The 18,723-nt window shown below is 38.2% G+C and overlaps 1 protein-coding gene across 1 annotated transcript in view; it reads right to left on the bottom strand.

Moving 5' to 3' along the window:
- ADARB2 (adenosine deaminase RNA specific B2 (inactive)) overlaps positions 1–18,723 on the bottom strand; it is a 479,733-nt gene that overhangs the window by 178,476 nt on the left and 282,534 nt on the right. The window contains exon 4 of the mRNA XM_051962361.1: positions 2,698–3,602. Within this exon, the coding sequence (XP_051818321.1) occupies positions 2,698–3,602 (905 nt within the window). The remainder of the gene's footprint in view (positions 1–2,697; positions 3,603–18,723) is intronic.

The following is an 18,723-nucleotide window of genomic DNA, read 5'->3' as shown; positions in this document are numbered from 1 at the left end:
TATTTGTATTATTTGTATTATTAGGGAGGACACCACCAACCTTTTGTTTCCCAAGGCTCAAAATGTATCGTTCTTGACTCCTCACTATGTATCATTCCCACTTCCACCTTTCCCCATCCAATCTGTTCCCAGGCCTGTCACTTTCTCCTTTGCAGCATCTCTCCTGTGAGACTGCTCTGGCAGAGACTTCGTTAACTCAGGTCTGGACTATTGTAATACATTGTGCACAGGACTTTGCCTCTATCCACTCCCCACTGCAATCTATCTTCTACTCAACTGCCCAAAGGATTTTCCTAAAGTGCAGGACTGTCCATGTTACCCCTTTATATTCAATAAACTCTACTATTCCCCTATTGCTTCCAGGGTCAAATACAAAATCCTCTGTCTGGAATTCAAAGTCCTTTATAATCTAACTTTTCAATCTCTTTGCAACTTATTTCCTGACACCTGCTCTTCAGTCCAATGACAATGTCCTCCTTTTGGCTCTGGACAATTCCATTTGAGAAGGATATGCAACCTCATTTCTATCTCCTTATTGCTCTGGCTTCCTTAAGTCCCTACTAAAACCCCACCTTCTATAGGGAATCTTTCTCAATTCCTTTTAATTCTAGTGTTTTCCCTCTATTGATTATTTTCTACTTATCTTATATATACCTTGTTTGTACATGGTTTTTTGCTGATCTTCCCCATCAGATTGTAAACCTTTTGAGGGCAGGGATTATCCTTTGTGTCTTTTTGAATCCCCTGTGCTTATCATAGTGCCTGATACATAACAAATTAAGTACTTAATAAATGCTTATTGACCAACTGTCCAATTTACTATTTCACTACTTTTTCTCTAGTAAAATATTATGTATTAATGCTTAGAAAGAAAAGTAGCACGACAGATTAGATAGAGAAGACCCAGATTCAAGTCCTATCTATGACACATACTGGCTATGTGACTTCGGGCAACTTCTCAGTGCCCTCAGACAATTATTTGAGACTTTAAGTTGCATAATAGATATCTTTACACATTCATAGACATTGACAGATGGAGCTTGCTCACTGGGACATCCTACACCAATTATATAATTCTCTTGGTCCAAAGGAGGGAAAACAAAACAAAACAAATCCAAGTGTTTCTATGGCACTATGAGACATACTAAACATTTAATTAACCAAAATGAACCTCAGTAAGTGCAATCCAGTTCAAAGACTGGAGCTATACTACTGAGTCTATATTTGAGTCTTCTTTGGGTTAATATTAATGAAGAGCACTTTTTTCTACAGGTCATTGCAAAATAGAATGGTGATTGGAAACAGGCAGAAAAAAGTAATGTTTTCCTCCAAGAGAAACCACATATCACTAACTAGTTGTCTGACTTTAGGCAAGTCACTTTTTTTGAATCCAGCCTTGGTTTGTTCATCTATAAATTGAAAAAAATTGACAAGGGGATGTATGAGGTCATGGGGACAGGATGGCAAAGTGGAGACCAAGCTGGCCTTGGAACTAGGAGCAGAGAGAATCGCCCGGCCTCTAACAGGCAATGGCTTCTTGAGCCTCTGAATGTTCTAGGCAGTTCTCTACTTTTCTAAATTGCAGAGAGGGGGCCAGCATGCACTGGCAGAAAGTTCTTTGCCCAGAGCATTAGTGAAGTCACAATTTCAGTCCTAATCATTAAATTCCTTTTCCTTGTCACTTTTGAAAGACCCCACTTGCCATCTGGAAAAGATGCATTCATCTTTAGGTGGCCACACACCCCTAACTGAACAAAGCAGAGCACAATGAGAAAGACATTCTAAATGTAACCAAATGATGCCTTCGGAAAATAAGTGGTCCAATTCAGTTGTCTGCCTTCCTGTGTTTTTGACTTAGATTTGTCCATTTTAGCCTCTTCTTCCATTCCAGTTCCTGACTTCCAGGGGTGCAGAATTAATCAAATTGGGGCAGGTGGAAAAAATGGAAGCCATAAACTATAACTGATATAATTTTATATGCAATACCCAGCTCTATTCTGAATCAAAGACTAAAGCAACTGACTAATTTTTTGCTTTTGTTTTCTTCTGAAATGCTTTCTTAGCTAAAAAAAAAACCTGAGTCAATGCTGTTAATATAGTATACTATAATCATAATATGAATATATAGTATTAGTATGGTAATACTATAATCATAACATGATTTTTGAAATTAGCCTTTCTTTGTGACTTAAATATACCTCAAAACCAAATTAATAGAAAGAAGCTGTTAACAATCTGTGTATACACTGACTTATCCTGTAGATAAACAGCTTTTTTCCCCCCTTTCTCCCTCTCAAGCTTTCCTTCTCTCTTTTATCTTGTACTATTGTATCTTCCCTTGTAGTCAGTTGCATCATTACAAAAATTACCTGGCTTCATTAATTCCCTCATTACCTCTGGCAAGTTAGAGTGTTGACATTCTCTCTCCTTTCTTCACATTTACACTGTCCTTTTACCAAAAAGCCTGCAAATTGCTCCTAATGATAAGGACTGGGAGTGGGGGGGAAGGAGGCCTTTTGTGTCCTGGGAAGAAGCCTTGCTTTCCTGGAAAGGATGCGCTTGGCGGTAACACACTACTTACGGTAATTGGAAGAGAGTGGTCTGCCTGGTCCCCCTTCCATTACAGCAAGAACAATAACAATTCACATTCATCTTAGCATTCTTCCACCTGGGTGGCAGCTACCTGAGAATTCTCACCTGTGGCAAAGGGTTACATTTACTCCTGCTGGGAATGTGGCTGGGCAGCCGAATGTTAAAGAGGGCCTGAAGAGCAGCCTGGGCTGCTTGACCCTTGGCCAGCTTCTTGCTACGTCCTGAGCCTTCAAATGTCCTCCCATCCACTCTCACTGCCATCACAAAACTCTTGGCGTGCTGCTTCTGCACTGTCTCCGAAAGGCAGATGTATCTCAGCCCTGAGCGCAGTTCATTCAGCACTACCACTGGGTTTTTTTCCCTCTCTCCCTGGAAGGCTGACTTGGACTTGGGCTTTGCATGTCCCATCAAGTCCAACCTGTGGTAGAGTAACCTCCCCTGTCGGTAAGCTGTCGAGAGTAATTCAGTGTTGACGGGATGGCAGCTGGAAAAGTTATCACTTGGAGGGGATGGTTCAAACTCTTTGAATAGAGTATCTGGGAAGTCAGCCTGGTCAGAGGTAAAGTCTGTAGATGGGCTGATACCATTTCCCATGGCAAAGTGTGCTTGACACGCATTGGGAAACTGGACAAAAGACTTCAGGGCTAACTCTGCTGCCCTCATCTTGGCTTTCTTTTTTGTGGGTCCTGTGCCTTCAAAGGTAAATCCATTGACTTCTACTGCTACTGCAAAGACAGGAGCGTGGACTGGTCCTGTCTGAGAAACCATTTTATATTGTAAACCTGGTTTCAGTTCGTGGAGTTGGACCAGGGCGTTCTTTGGTGTCACCGACCATGAGAGCTTCTTCCAGATGAGTTGGAGTTTGCAGAAATGACCACTGTTCCCTTCCTCTAAGGGTCTTTTCCTCTTGATGCTGGAAGTACCTCCTCTTGAGTGGTCACTGGATGGCAGTGGCTTCGCCTCCAAGTTGCCCACGTTGCGGTTTTCCTTCACTTCTGCACTGCTGGAACCTGGTGGTGAAAATAAATGAGTCACAACAGCAGGAAAGGGTAGGTTGCTATTGCTAATATCCATAGCATCATGTTTCAAGGCTTTAAGATCAAAGAAAACCAGTCTTTAACCTGGCTTCATAAGCAAGGTCAACATATTCCAGGACCTTAGAAATAGTTGAACAATCAGCTATCAACTAGAGGACACAGCTCATTAAGGGAATGCATGAAAACCAGCTTTCTGTACTCCTTTTGCAGTAATGAGAGCTGAGGCAAATATTATGATTTCGTGTTTGCAGAGTGCTTGGCATTTTATTTGATCCTTACAACAACTCTGTGAAGCAAATATTGCAGGTTGTATGATGCCTTGTTTTACAACTGAGGAAACTGAGGCTCAAGGTGAGTAATCATATTGCCCTAGAAATTAATTTAGCAAGTGACAGAGTCACTTGGGACTTGAACCCAAGTTTCTCTGAGCTCCCAGCCTAGTCCTCTTCCTGTATGATTATTCTGCCTTTCTGGCAGAAATTATTACATACTGCCTGATGAGTGGGGGAGTAACTACCTGCCACAGATCAATTTGCAATTAGTGCCTTGATGAGCCAAGAAATTCATTCTTAAACAGTTCTGGGAGAGCTATATTTCTGACAAGAGAAGGGTGGGGATGGGAGGAAGGCAGCTAGCCTGCCCAGCGAATGATCCTGTATGTTATAATCAGTCCTGGATTGTTATGCAGAGGTTGCTGAGCAGGCAGAAATAGCTGCTAATATCCTGCAAAATGACTCTTCCTGTATTTTTCTTACTTTATTCCATCCATTAACAAGACAAGTTAAAAGAAAGCCTTCTTATCTGGGATAATCTAAATATCCCTTTCAGGAGAATTAAGGTAGGAAAGAAATAAGCATTTATTAAGTGCCTACTATCTTCCAAGAACCATGATAAGCATTTTACAACTATCCTATTTGGTCCTGGTAACAACCCTGGGACATAGAGGGAGATAGAGGAAGATTCCATTATACTACTTTGCAGATGAGGAAACTAGAATAAATATAAGCTAAGTGACTTGTCCAGGGTCATATAGCTAGTAAGTATCTGAGGCTGAATTTAAACTCAGTTTTTCCTTATTCCAGGTTGAGGACTCTGTTCACCCTGGCAACTTAGCTGCCTTGAGGAATAAAAATCATAAAATCCAATGATTCAAATTCTGTCTAATTTTGAAAGCTGTGAGATTCCTAGCTGAGTGACCGTGGCCAATGTAATGGCCCATCACTCCACAGTAGTCATTGCATCTTTCTCAACACCTTTTCCAAGTACTTTTTTGATCCTGGAAGAGGTTCAAAGAGTCAGTTAAATGACACATCCTCAAGTTGGTCTCTCTAGAAGTCAGATCTTTATGCTGTAAAATCCAGCTCTGAGGCATCCACTTCACTTTCTGCCCAATGCATTTCTGCCTTCCTCCACCCTTCGTGCCTTCATCTGCATTCATGAAATGCAGAAAAGAATAAAATCCCCATTTGGAATAGTAAGTGGAATGAGGAGAAGTAGAAGCAACTAGATTTGAGCAAAAGCCAGACACTCTGCTTAGATTAAAAACCCAAACCTTAGGATTTTTCAGGTACCACAAGTAGTCATGACACAACTTGTATATTTTATCTAAAAGAATATGGATTTGTTGCAATACCTTTGACCATCCTGTTCATCTCCTCCTCTAGCATCTGGCTCAACTTCACACTGGACTTCTTATATATGTGTCAAGAGATTTCTTGCCAAAGACTCAATTTTGTTTGACTTTCTAGGACCTAGGACAGAGGTTCGGCAATTTTTTCCCCCCTTTTTTTAAGATTTTGACAATTATATCCCAGTATAATAAAATTTTTCATCTTCTATTTTATTTTATGCATTTAAAATATTTTTTCTCCTGAAAGAGGAATCCCTAGGCTGTACCAGTCAGCCAAATGAATTTGTGAGACAAGAAAAAGTTCCTGACCTAGACGATCCTCAGAGAAAACTTTAAATGAAGAAATGATCCACAATCTGAATAAAGGTCCTCAAACTTCCTATATGGGACAAAGTTAGGCCTTTTCCCTTTCTCCAAGAAAATGACAAATATGCATTAAGCAGACTCCAAGGTTAATGTTGAGCTGTCCTTCTTTGCTCCATTCCAGTTTCCTCAGTATCATATGTCCATCTTTATCTATGTCTATCCTAATGGTTTTAACATGTCCCATCAGCATTAAGCTTCAAGTGTAACTTTTTCTTAGTCTTGGGTAAATTTTCAAGGAAAACAGGTGGCATTTAGTTTTATTACTTTCTTCCTTCTCTTATTTATAATCCTATTTCCTGAGCTCCCTTTGTTCATATGTTTTTAAAAAGTGAGGATTTTTTTTTTTTTAACATTGAAAAGATTAACTTCTACTTTCAGGCACTTATTTCCTGTGGAATATGCTGGCTTCTCATTTCCTTATTTAAGGGTCATTACCCTATTAAGAATATATCCAAGTTTGAATAAGAAGTTTGAGGCAGGCATCAAATTTAAAATTACAGGCTTTGGCGATAGTTTTCTGGTTTAAAAACATCAATTCACCTGGAGACCAACATATGGATATATATATTTTTAAAGTCACACAGTAATGCTCTAAGTAATCCGTTTTCATTACCAGCTGCCTGCATAAACATTTCGTCCTAATATCTGAGTGATGGCCTGGCTTAGGTAACTCCTTGGCAATAGAATTAATAATATTTTCACATGATTGGCATGTGCTTGATTTATATTTTAATAAATCATACATGATTGTATCTCTAGCCGTTAGTATCTGGTACATAGTAGGAGCTTACTCACTGTTCATTGATTAATTTTATTCAAATACATTTTGCCATATCTATAGAGGATAATGTTAAGAGCAATAAAAATCAAATATTTTGCTGTCTAAAATAGTGGTCTCTAAATTGGTCACTGAGGTAATTTGGGGACCCATAATATGACTACAAGGATTTTGTTATCAATCTAGGGTGAAGTAGCGGGTTTCAAACCACTGTATCCATGACAATCAATTGTGGATGTCTCCAACACAATTAAGTGATTCCCTCTGTTTTCTTAGAATTTATTGCCTCCTCCAATTCTGCCCATTCCTATTTTCATCTCCCCCCAACTCCATTGGGCTTGAACTTTTCAGAGTATATAAATTGTGACCAGAGAATCTTCACTGCCTGTGCAGGCAAAATACCCCCTCCACCCAACTCCTATCACATCACATCTGCCATTGGACTACAAACACTGGGCTTTCTACTGCCAAGCATTGACTAATAAGACACATTTCATGATTCACCTACTTTAAGTCTAGTATTTATGTATGTGAGAGAAAAAATAAATAGCCCAGAAGGAGCTGGTATGGAGAGGCTGTGATCTGCATCAAATACATTATTTTTCTGAGCAAATGCACTCCTCTCTGAATTTTCTCTGTTAAGAGTACACCATCCTTCCAGTCACCTGGGTCAGAACTTTGGTGTAATCCTCAACTCTTCCTTTTTCTTTAATCCACATATTCAGTTCATTGCCAGATTTTTTCCCTACCACCAAAATAATCTCTCAGTCTGTTTCTACTCTCCACTTACGGGGCCACTTCCCTAGCCGAGGCCCTCATCTTTCATTGTACCATTGCAGTAACATCCTAATTAATCTTCCTGCTTCAAATCTCATTTCAATCTATTTTTCATGCAACTGCCAGTCACTTCCCTACTCAATTAGCTTCACTGGTACATAATCCATTTTAGATTAAAAATTAATTTCTTTTTTATTTCTATTTTTGCTTTTGTTTTATAACTTACATAATTATTGGTATAGTGATAGACATATAATTTACAAATCTACATGTAGGGGACATATTCATTTAATTTTTATATAGATAGAGTTCATGTTTAAAAGGTTCTCTAGAACATTGGGGTCTAAAATATCTTATTTTCCCTTTAATCTACTGTCCATTTGGGAAGCAACAAATACTATGCATATAATACTCATCCCTCCTTTTACTTTCTCCAACCCCATTAATCAATAAACACGTATTTATTAAGGATGTACCATGTATCTGGCACAATGATAGGCACTGGAGATACAAAGACAAAACTGAAATATTCCCTGCCCTCAAGAAACTTATATTCTACCAGGAGAGACAACATATAAATATATACACTAAATGTAAGTTGACAGAGGGGTAGTACACAAACAGTTAAGGATCAGGAAAGGTTTCACTTAGAAGGCAGGCTTTAGTTGAGTGAAAGTTCTAGGAAACTAGATATCCTAAATAGTGAAGGTGAGGAGAGAAGGTATTTGAGACAAGAGGCTTAAATAATGCTATGGAAGAGAAAAAGAATGATGAACCATGTACAGCAGATGTATCAAATACTCGTTCAATCCATGAACACTTCTGAGTATAGCCTGAACTAAATTTAAATGTAAATGAGAAATATCTAACAAAATAAAGAAAAATACAGTAGAACAGAGATAATGTTAATATGTATTTTTCTAAGACAACATGCAACCAGCGGGGATCCTTATGTATGAATTAGTGGCCCCATTTTCATCTGAGTTTTTCACCACTAGTTTCTACAGCAAGAAGGTCAGAATGGCTAGACTATGGAGAGTCTGAATGGGAGGAATAAGTAATAACACAAGAAGGGTGAGATGGGACCAGATTGCAAAAAGCTTCATATGTCAATTTTGCCCAAATTATTTTTGTAATATTCTCAGGTATAGGTGAATTTTATTGTTCTTTGTTGATACAAGGGGAATAACGTAAGGGAGTGCTAAGGACTTTGTTTTAGGAAAACTTTTTTTATCTACTACAGTGCTTTGCACATGGTAGGTGCCTAAATGTTTGCTGATCAAATAAATATCAAATTAATGTTATGGGAGAAATATCTTCTCTTTGAGTTCATGTGATAGGTAACTGCTGCCAAATATATGTTTGCCACAATGTAGAAATATAGTGGTTTATTATTATGATCAAATATAGGTTCAGGCTTAAAAGAAAACCTAAACTGTTTTCTTATAGACAAAATTACATCAGAGTGACAGTGAAGTAATTCATTTACGTATGACAATCTTGTCCACTCCTCTAAGGCCATAACAGGTCAATATGGACCCACAACCCCATACTTCCTTCAATGTCATAAAAGTTGACTAAACTTAGTTAAACAGTCAATCTTATATATCCCCTAAGAAAACAAATTTTGTCAAACAAACTGTACACAAACTAAGTCAGGTTACAAATGAAACTATATTACATGATTCACAGGAAAACAGATTGAGGAGGAAGATTTATATATCACCAGAGTCAAGGGCAGTTGAGTTTCTTCCTCTAGTTTCTTATTTAAGGAATGTTTAAAGCTCTTAAGTAAAATTTTACATCCCATGGGACAGCTTTTGTTCAAATGAGGTTAATGTTAAAATAGATATTAATTTAACCAAAATTTGCAAGATGAATAGCTCTGAGTCCCAAATAATAAAATAAAATAAAATAAAAATCCCCATCAGAGTAATTACAATTGCTAACCAGGTTTCCTTATATCTATTTTGGTAGGCCATTACTATTAAATTAGTCAGCTTTTCAGCCTGAAACCTCCAAATCTAATGCTATTTGTTGTGGAAAGCCCTAGGAATCTCTGAGTAAAAAATATGGCAACAATGTGTTAGGATCCCTCCATCCTTCCTTCTTGGCTTCAGTGGTCTGTACCTTGAAACCCTTTGGGGTTTGCTCTCTCCATGATGTACCTATAAACCCTCTGTCCCTATCATTTCTTGTCTAAGTTGCTAGAACCTGGTTGCTGCAGCAAAACTGAATGTGTATTGTTATTGTTAACACAGGCAGTCAGGGCAATTGAACTGCAGGACAGGAAGGCAGCAGTTACTGCTTCTAAGGTACTGAATTGGGACATCAGTTCTCTCTTACTTTGAGGTTTTCTGTAAACAACAATATAGCAGAAAGAAGCCAGGCTTTGAAATTGGTGATTTCTTCTAAAGAAGAGGAATAGGTCGGGACAAAGCCTCTATGTGATAGAGGGCTGAACTGTTGGGAATGACCTGGAAGGGTTTTCCCTACCTAATAGACTCAGGAAAAACTGAGTTCAAATGTGACCTCAGACACTTCCTAGCTGTATGACCCTAAGCAAATCATCATGATATCTATCTGTAAAATGGGGTTAATAATAGCATCTGTCTCACAGGGTTATTCTGAATATCAGATGAGATACAATTTGTAAAGTAGTTAGCATGATACTTGGCACATAGTAAATGTTTAATAAATGCTTATTTCCACTCTTTCTGTATCTCACTATTTTCTATCTACTTACATACCTACCTACCTTATCTCTCCCCTCCTCTTCCTTCCTTCCTTCCTTCCTTCCTTCCTTCCTTCCTTCCTTCCTTCCTTCCTTCCTTCCTTCCTTCCTCCCTCCCTCCCTTCCTTCCTTCCTCACTCCCTCCCTTCCTTCTTTCCTTCCTTCCTTCCTTCCTTCCTTCCTTCCTTCCTTCCTTCCTTCCTTCCTTCCTTCCTTCCTTCCTTCCTTCCTTCCTTCCTTCCTTCCTTCCTTCCTTCCTTCCTCCATCTCCCTCCCTTCCCCCCCACTTCCTCCCTCCCTCCCTCCTTTCCTCCCCCCTCTCCCTCCATTTCCTCCCCTCCCAGAACTTTTAGTATTAAACTGTTAAAAGTTGCTTGAGTCCTTAGGTGTTGAATACACTAGGATTTAGAAGTTATTTTAAATTCCTACTTATCCAAATTTCTAACCTTTATCTTATGGCTATGATGTCAGACTTTTATAGATGCTTATTGACTTAAAATCTGTCATCTTTGATATCCTAGTTTTAAATGAATTCCCTCTTCCTCTGTTGGATTTATGACACAGTTTCCTGTTTATCTGGTTTCTGTCTCTTGATAAATAGGACTCTTTTTGATCACATTAAATTTCATTTCTAATTAAAACCCATAAACTTGGTAAAGACTCTCCATTGTAGATTCTGATAGCTTTCCTATTGGATAAAACCGTATTGTTTCTTTGGGGTCTTTCAGAGAGCAGTTATCATTCTTAGGGTATTTCTTCAGATGGAATCAAAATAATAACATTACATTTATTTGTACTTCTCTACAATTACTCTATGTGATCAGTAGTATAAATATTGTCACCAAGTCAAGGCCTTAGACTCCAAATTATCCTTCCATCACAGTATACTTGCTTCCTCTTCTGTTCAATCAAGTCAGGTTGAAAATGTGAGAAAAATCATAATGGTTCTAAAGAGTGTAATTCTCTATAGAATAAGAGATGGGTAGGAAAATTTCTGGTTCTTTGATTTAGGTCTTTGTGTATTGCTTCTTAGAGAAATGATACTAATAGCTCATACTTACATAGTGTCACAAAGTTCAAATAACACTTTCGCTAAAACAATTCTGTAAGTCCCACTTTTAAAATGAAGAAACCAATGGTCAGAAAGTTTAAGTGCCTTGCTCAGCGTCTTAGGACTAACAAAGATCTGGGATTCAATAGTAAGTTTTTCCTGTTCTTTTTATCACATCAGTACTCCAACCCTCTAAAGAGTTCTAGGTGATGTCACAAAAAAGTTTTGTATTTTTTATTCCCTTATTAAACAAATGAGACATATGATAATCCTTATGGATAACTCAACTTAAAAAGAGTGTCTGAATACTGACCCCCATTCAAATTTCCTCACTTGGGAATTAAGGGAAGTACTAAGAAAATGAAATTGACCCCATAACCGCCATGTTGCTGGTACTTTGTGATTATTACTGAGTTTTTGGAGAGCAACAAAAACAGGTGCAATTCATAGAATTTTGCAAAGATACCAAAGCTCTACTTGAAATTTATGGGCCTCAGAGTGGTGTCCTAACATTCAAAGGCTTTCATTTCAGAGAGGCTAAATATTTGTTCAAATCACAAAAAATGTTCAGAATGCTAGCTACTAGTAGTGCCAGGGCAACACTATCACCATTCTTTGAAAGACATCAGCAAAACCCAAATGTTTGCCTGGGAAGTATTTGGCGTGGCACTATACCAGGCCCTGTAATGAGCTGTTTTATATTTGTTGGCATCTCAACCCTATGCTACTTTAACTTGCTAGATTGTGAGATGGTTTCATTCATTTTCCTTTAGCCAGCCTGCCTCTAAATAATAGGTTGAGAGAGGCAATTTTTTTTTTCAAGTGAGTGAACCTACGAGTTTTGTAAGATGTAGAGACACTACACATTCATTCCCAATCTATCTCAGCGGGGTCAATTGCCCTTGAAATATCAAACAATGAATTTTGAACATTTGTATAGACTCAAGTAGTATTTTTACAAATAACAAAAATCTGCCTTTATAGGGCAATGGAATCTATCATTCTCCCCTGCCATCTTAAATATGAGGGTAGATCAAATTAACAATATTGAAATTGACCTGCGTTTTCCTGACTTCAATGATAACGTTTTATTGCTTGTACCATGTTGTTTTATGAAGAGCCACGGCTGGCAATTGGTAGCTAATCTAGTTGCATAATAGACAAAGTTTGTCACTGGACCCAAAGTGAAACCCAAACTTAAAGCAAAGGCTTTAAGAAGTAGGAGTTTACCAGTTCAACTTCCTGAATCAAAAAATCATTTTGTTCATTTAACCATCCATTGTTTTCCATCATAGATACCTGTTGTAGGTTAGTTGTTTTTTAGTAATGTCCAATTCTTTATAACCCTATCTGAGGTTTGCTAAATAAAGATACTGGAGTGATTTGCCACTTCCTTTTCCAGCTGATTTTACTGTTAAAGAAACTGAGGCAGATTTGTCAAGAGTCACAGGAAGATGAGTTTCAGGAAGATGGCTCCAGGCCAGGTGTTCTGTGCACTATGGCCCCACCTAGCTGTCCCTATAGACACCTAATTTCATGATTAAACTGACATCCTAATTCAGGGAAATCAGTCAAAGGTAGGAGAGTTATCTTCTATTTGCTTTGATTCTTACAATCATGAGAGGGATCTGTGGTACCCAAAGCATAGCAAGCTGGGTTTAAAATTGTCAACACCTGGGTACATCTGGAGGCAGAGTTCAGGATCTCTAACTTCTCGTTCTGCACTCATTTTATATGGAGATTCCCAAAGTGGTGGTGGATGTGGAGCCAGAAAAAAAAAAAAGACAAGAATGAATTGAAAGTTGTATTCAAGCATGTACAAGATTCCTGTTAGGGTGAGAATGATGGCTTGTTCTCAATATCTTATTTCAGTGTGAATACCCTCCTCCACACACACACACACACACACACACACACACACCCCTCCACAGGGTAGATCATCATTGTACCTTCTCATGCTAATGTTTTCCCCAAAATTTCACAGAATATCTAACCAATTTACTGAAGGCTCCACCTTCCCTTCTCCTTCCTTCCTTCCTTCCTTCCTTCCTTCCTTCTTCCCTCCCTCCTTCCTTCCTTCCTTCTTCCCTCACTCCCTCCATCCCTCCTTCCTTATTTTCCTCCCTCCCTTCCTCCTTCCTTTCCTCCTTCCTTCCTTTCCTCCCTTCTTCCTTCCTTCTTTCTCTCCTTCTTTCCTTCTTTCTTTCCTTCTCTCCCTCCCTTCCTTCCTTCTCTCCCCCCTTTCTTTCCTCCCTTCCTTCCTCCCTCCCTTCCTTCTTTCTCTCCCTCCCTCCCTGTCTCTCATCCTCGCTTCAATCAATTATAGAGGTAAATGTGGAAGGGATCTTGGAGTCTATATAATCCAACCCCTCATTTTACTGAGGAAACTGAGGACCAGGAAGTCAGCATGACTAAATTGCTTGTCCAAGGTCACATATGTAGCCATATTAAGAGAGAACATTTGAATCCAAGTTCTCTGGCTCCAGGGTCAGGGCTCTTTTCCACTGCCTTCCAATCATACTCATTCCACAGGTAATAGGGCAGTACTTAGCCTGTCTATCTGTTCTATCTCATTTTTCTTTCATGACTGACCTACCTCCTTTCTCAGTTATATATTTCCTAGCTTCTATTCTTTATTCCACTTCTTTTTACAAAGGACACCATTTGTCATATGCCACAACCTGCTTTTGCTTATCATGCATCTCTCTATTGCTCTATGGATCTGACCATCCATCTGACCCTTTGTGCCTATAAGCAGTCAATATAAGAACATGGATGTTAAAAAAGATGACCTGTGTGTGTGTGTGTGTGTGTGTGTGTGTGTGTGTATGTGTATTTTAGAGCACAACTTAGGGCTATTAGAAGTGCTCCATAAGAATAAAATCCTCCCCCTCCCCCCCAGTTTTGGTTATAACAGAAATGAATAATGTGGAGTGACAGCTTAAGAAGATGATGGATTCAAATGAGGAATTTTTTTGGGGGTGGGGTGGGAGAGGTAATAGGTAGTGCAATTGTACAGACCTGGAGTCAGGAATTCCTGAGTTTGAATTTAGCCTCAAACACTAGCTATGTGATCCTGAGTAACTTATTTAACTTCTGTTTACCTCAGTTTCTTCATTTGTAAATTGGAATAGTAATAGAATACCTACCTCCTTAGGATAGTGAGGATAAAATGAAACAATATTTGTGCTTAGCACAGTGTTTGTCATATAGTAGATGCTTAATAAATGTCAGCTATAATTAGAATTATTATAATAATTATTATAAACAATGGGAACAACCTGGACATGTTTGCTGGAAGGAACTGGGAGTGTGAAGATTAGAGGTAGCAAGTATGTCTGATAAAAATATGGATAGTGAATAAAAGCTTTTACAAATGATTTTTCTGCAATCAAAAAGTTGCCTGAAAATTGTGACACATACAAGATTCCACTTTCAACCTATCAGGCTTCCCTCCTTCATTTGCACATGTATCAACATCATAGAAAATTCTTTGATGTAGCCACAGATATAACTTTGTTCAGTGAGGCATAAAATGAGAAGAGGTTTGCTCCTCATATTTGTGAAGGACTAAATGAGAAATGAAAATGAGGTTAAATAAGTAAGAGTATTTTATTTGGAAGTAAGGGTTTCCATGTGTCTTCCCTGAAAAACAAACATAAGCCAATGAATCTATATCTGTCAGCACTCTAAAACTCTACAATAGAATAGAGGGGGAGGCTATGCTGGAACTTCCCTCTTTGGACATCAGCCAAAAGAGATAGATGGCAATCTCTTTGGGATGACTTAGATATTCATGTGCAAGGGGGTGGAGTAGATGATCACACAAGGTCAAGTTCAGTCTTTGATTCAATGACTGAAATAAAATTTGCCTAGAAGCTAGGGAACAACCTTGGATAGAGTCTCTAATCTCCTATTGATTTGTAACCAAGAACATTGGAAAGTTAGTAGTGAGACCGTAAATATTGTTCAAGGCAGCTAGCAGTAGGTTTGAAATCAAGAAGCTTAGGTTTGGATTTCAACTTAGATATTTGCTTCCTATACATATCCTACCTCTGTAATCATTAGTTTCTTTGTGCTGGCAGTGGTTTACCTCTGTGAACCTCAGATTCTCTAAATGCAAAATAGGAATATCAATACTTATATTACCTACCTCACAGGGTTATGGAAAAGATACTTTATCAACCATATTATATATAATCATGAACTGCTTTTATTATTCCAGCGCCCAATACTTTTCCCTTTAAGGGATTGAACTATAGAGTCCAGGAATTAGGGCCTCAAGGCATCTAATCCAGCCCATCCCTCAGTAGAAATCCCCTTTACAAAATCCCTACCAAAAGACAGCTGTGTGATAAAGTGGATTGAATTTTGGGCCTGGAGTCAGGAAGAAATGAATTCAAATCTAGCTCAAATATTTCCTAGTTATGTCATCTGTGCAAGTCACTTGACTATTGTCAGCCTCAGTTTCCTTATCTGTAAAATGGGGATAATAATAATACCTATATTCCAGGACTATTATGAAGTTAAATGAGATAATATTTTAAAAGAATCTTATAAATCTTAAAGTGTTACACGAAAGCCAGTTGCAGACAGCTCAAATTGACTTCAAAGAATAAATTATTACATTTTCAACCTAAGCATTTTTTTTTAACACTTTGAAAATAATCAAATGCTACATATTATGGTTTCACTTACTGTTTTGGTGATTGTTCAGAGTTAAGAAAGTAATGGAGTAAATGAAATAATGGAACTTGAACTTAAAAATATGTCATGTGGACTTTTTTTTTTCCTTTGGAGAATCAGTAATTAAATATTTACTAGAATACCACTGGCTATTCTTATTATTAAGTGGTGATTAAACCTTTGCTTGAAGACCTCCAGTAAAAAAGAATCTATGGCCTTTCTAGGAAACTCATTCCACTTTTGGCTAGCCATAACTGGTAGAAAGTATTTAATTACACACCAATTAATCAGAAAACGTTTAATAAATACCTATTGTGTGTCAGGCACTATGCTAAGGTCTGGGGATACAAAAAGAGGCAAAAGAGAGTTGTTGATTTCAAGGACTTAACAATGGATTAGGACAGATAAGATGCAAACACATATACATTATGCCCATACATGTACATATATCCACTCACAAAGCAAGGATAAATAGGCATTTATTAAGAGAGGGATTAAAATTTCTTGTAAAAGGTGGGATTTTAGTTGGAACTTAATGGAACCCAGGGAAATCAATAGTTAGAATGGAGAAGGGAAAGCTTTCTAGGGCTACAGGACAGCCAGAAAAAAATGAACTCTTCATCTCTGCCACTTCCATTGATTTCTCTTAGGTAAGTCTTCTTTGAGAAAAGAAAGACCAAGTTTAATCCCTCTATTACATGATACAGCCTAATAAAAATCTAAAGAAGACTTTCATGTCTCACATAAAGGTATTTGTATCTTATTACATAAGATACCTATTTCTTAAGAGCCTATTGATTGTCTTCTCTTGCCTAATAGAAACTCTATGGCAATCTCCAGTTTCCATTCTTTGTACTGGTATGTCACCTTTGGATATTCTCCAATTTGTCAATTTTTGTTTTTGTCTTTTAGTCAATTAGCTGTATCTAACTCTTTGTGGTATCCCGATCTGGAGATTTTCTTGGCAAAGATACTGGAGTGATTTGCCAATTCCTTCTCCAGCTCATTTGAAAGGTGAGGAAACTAAGATAAACAGGGTTCAGTGTCTTGTCCAGGGTCACCAGCTAGTGTCTGAGGCTAAATTTGAACTCAGGTTCTCGACTCCAGACGTACACTTTACCTACTGTGTCACCTAGCTTTTCAATGTCCTTTGTGATATGCTAGACTTTAAAAAGTTACTATAGATATAAGATCTAAATAAATTTTATGCAATAACAAAAATGACAATGGCTTTGATTCATATAATTTATGAACTCAGTGTTCCCCTGAAATGTTAGTCTATGATCTTATTGGTGTTATTTATTGATTGAACAGCTTTGTAACACTAAACCATTGTTTTGTGATTTGGGGCTGCTTCCATCAAGACACCTATTCATAAAAATAAGTGGAGTCTCCCTCAGACAGTAACAGATCAACTTCAGTGAAAACTTGGAGGCAGCATGACTATGGAAAGAGTGATAATTTTGAAATCCTCATTATGTCTCTCAAACTGTTTGTAATATCACACTTTTCTTGTGGGGAATCAATAATCTTGTCACTGCCACCAATTAATTAACATACTGGTTCATGGACTAGATCCAAGTTCTTAATGGATAAGATAAAATATGTAGGTTTACAAAGGAAACAAATTATTTTGAATAGTCTGTCTATCTATCTATCTATCTATCTATCTATCTACCTACCTACCTACCTATCTATCTATCTATCTATCCATGGAAGTTTATAGACCCCAAGTTAGAAATCAGTTGGTATGGCCAAACAATTTCCCCCAAATCATGAAATATGCTGAGAGTGGCAAAGAAAGTGATATCCTTGGGACTTGACCTTCTGTACTTTATGATGTTGGTGGAGGATGGGAGGCAAAGTGCATCTACTTGAAATATGATATACTTAAAGTGAATTTCAAAAAGAGGTTACAATTAGAGCAAACAAGACAGAACTATATTCACTTCTTGGTACTGCTTCTGATTTGTGCAGCTGCCTTATTATGCCTTTTCCTAGGCTTTCCTTCATTTGCCAGTTTGACTTTTCACAGACCTTCAGGCTAATTTCCCCCAAACTTCATAGGTGTAACAGCCTGGTGAGTTGGACATAATAAGTCCCCTGTTTAGCACAGTGGGGAAGGTGAAGCAGCTGGTATAAAGTGGTAGAAATGAGCAGGGATATTTTGCTAGATGAATGCACCAATATTTCAGTTCTGAACTGAGGCTGTATTCAGCTAGGATACTTAAATAGAAGAAGTAATGCTCAAATTTGCTGATGTCCAGATATGAGAAGAGAGAATTATTTTTACTGAATGATTATGCACAAGAAGGCCAAGAATGTTAGCACAGCAAGGAAGATAGGGCAGTTTAGCTGTAGGGAAAAATGAGAGAGAGGCTCTGAGTTAATAACTCTGAGGATAACTTTAGGTCTGCATAATTATATGGGGAGAGAGGAATATGCATTTATTAAGTGTCCTTTTTGTGCCAGACAATATGCTAAGTACTTTACAAATAATATCTCTGAGCTACCAGGTAGGTGCTATTATTCTCCCCATTTCATAATTGAGGAAACTGAGCCAGATGGAGGTTAAGTGCCTTGCTCAGATGTCTGAGGCCACAATAAATCTTATGTCTTTCTGACTCCAGTCCCAGCATTTTATCCACTATATACTCTAGTTGCTCAGTTGGCCTGCCTGCTTCATCATAGCATGGAGAAAATTCCCTGCCAACTTGTGTTGGACACAATCTCTTCAGATATTGCCAGTGGGAAGAGAGAGAAGAGAGTAGACATGATGCTGACATAGAAGTACAGCTTGGTCCCAGGGTTTGGATTTTCCTGAGAGTATTTTCCCTTTGCTGCAGCAGTTGAGCTGTCCCTGTACTCTTTGTGCTTCCCAGGGCTGTGCTGTGTTCCAACTGTGTCTGACTTGATGAGCTGTCCAAGGTCTGAGGCTAGAGAACACCTAAGGGACTGGAAATATTGAGCATGTGTCACAAGGTCAACACTACCTTCTGAATCCTTTCCTCTTCATTAGAGCATAATGTCAGTAAGTCCAGAGAGAGGGTTTGTGGCTTGCAAAGTACGGTC

This window comes from Antechinus flavipes, chromosome 5, assembly GCF_016432865.1.
Source record: "Antechinus flavipes isolate AdamAnt ecotype Samford, QLD, Australia chromosome 5, AdamAnt_v2, whole genome shotgun sequence".
In the NCBI taxonomy this organism is placed as follows: Eukaryota; Metazoa; Chordata; class Mammalia; order Dasyuromorphia; family Dasyuridae; genus Antechinus; species Antechinus flavipes.
The sequence above is the reverse complement of the archived record's forward strand: the minus strand, read 5'-3'. Positions and strand labels throughout refer to the sequence as shown.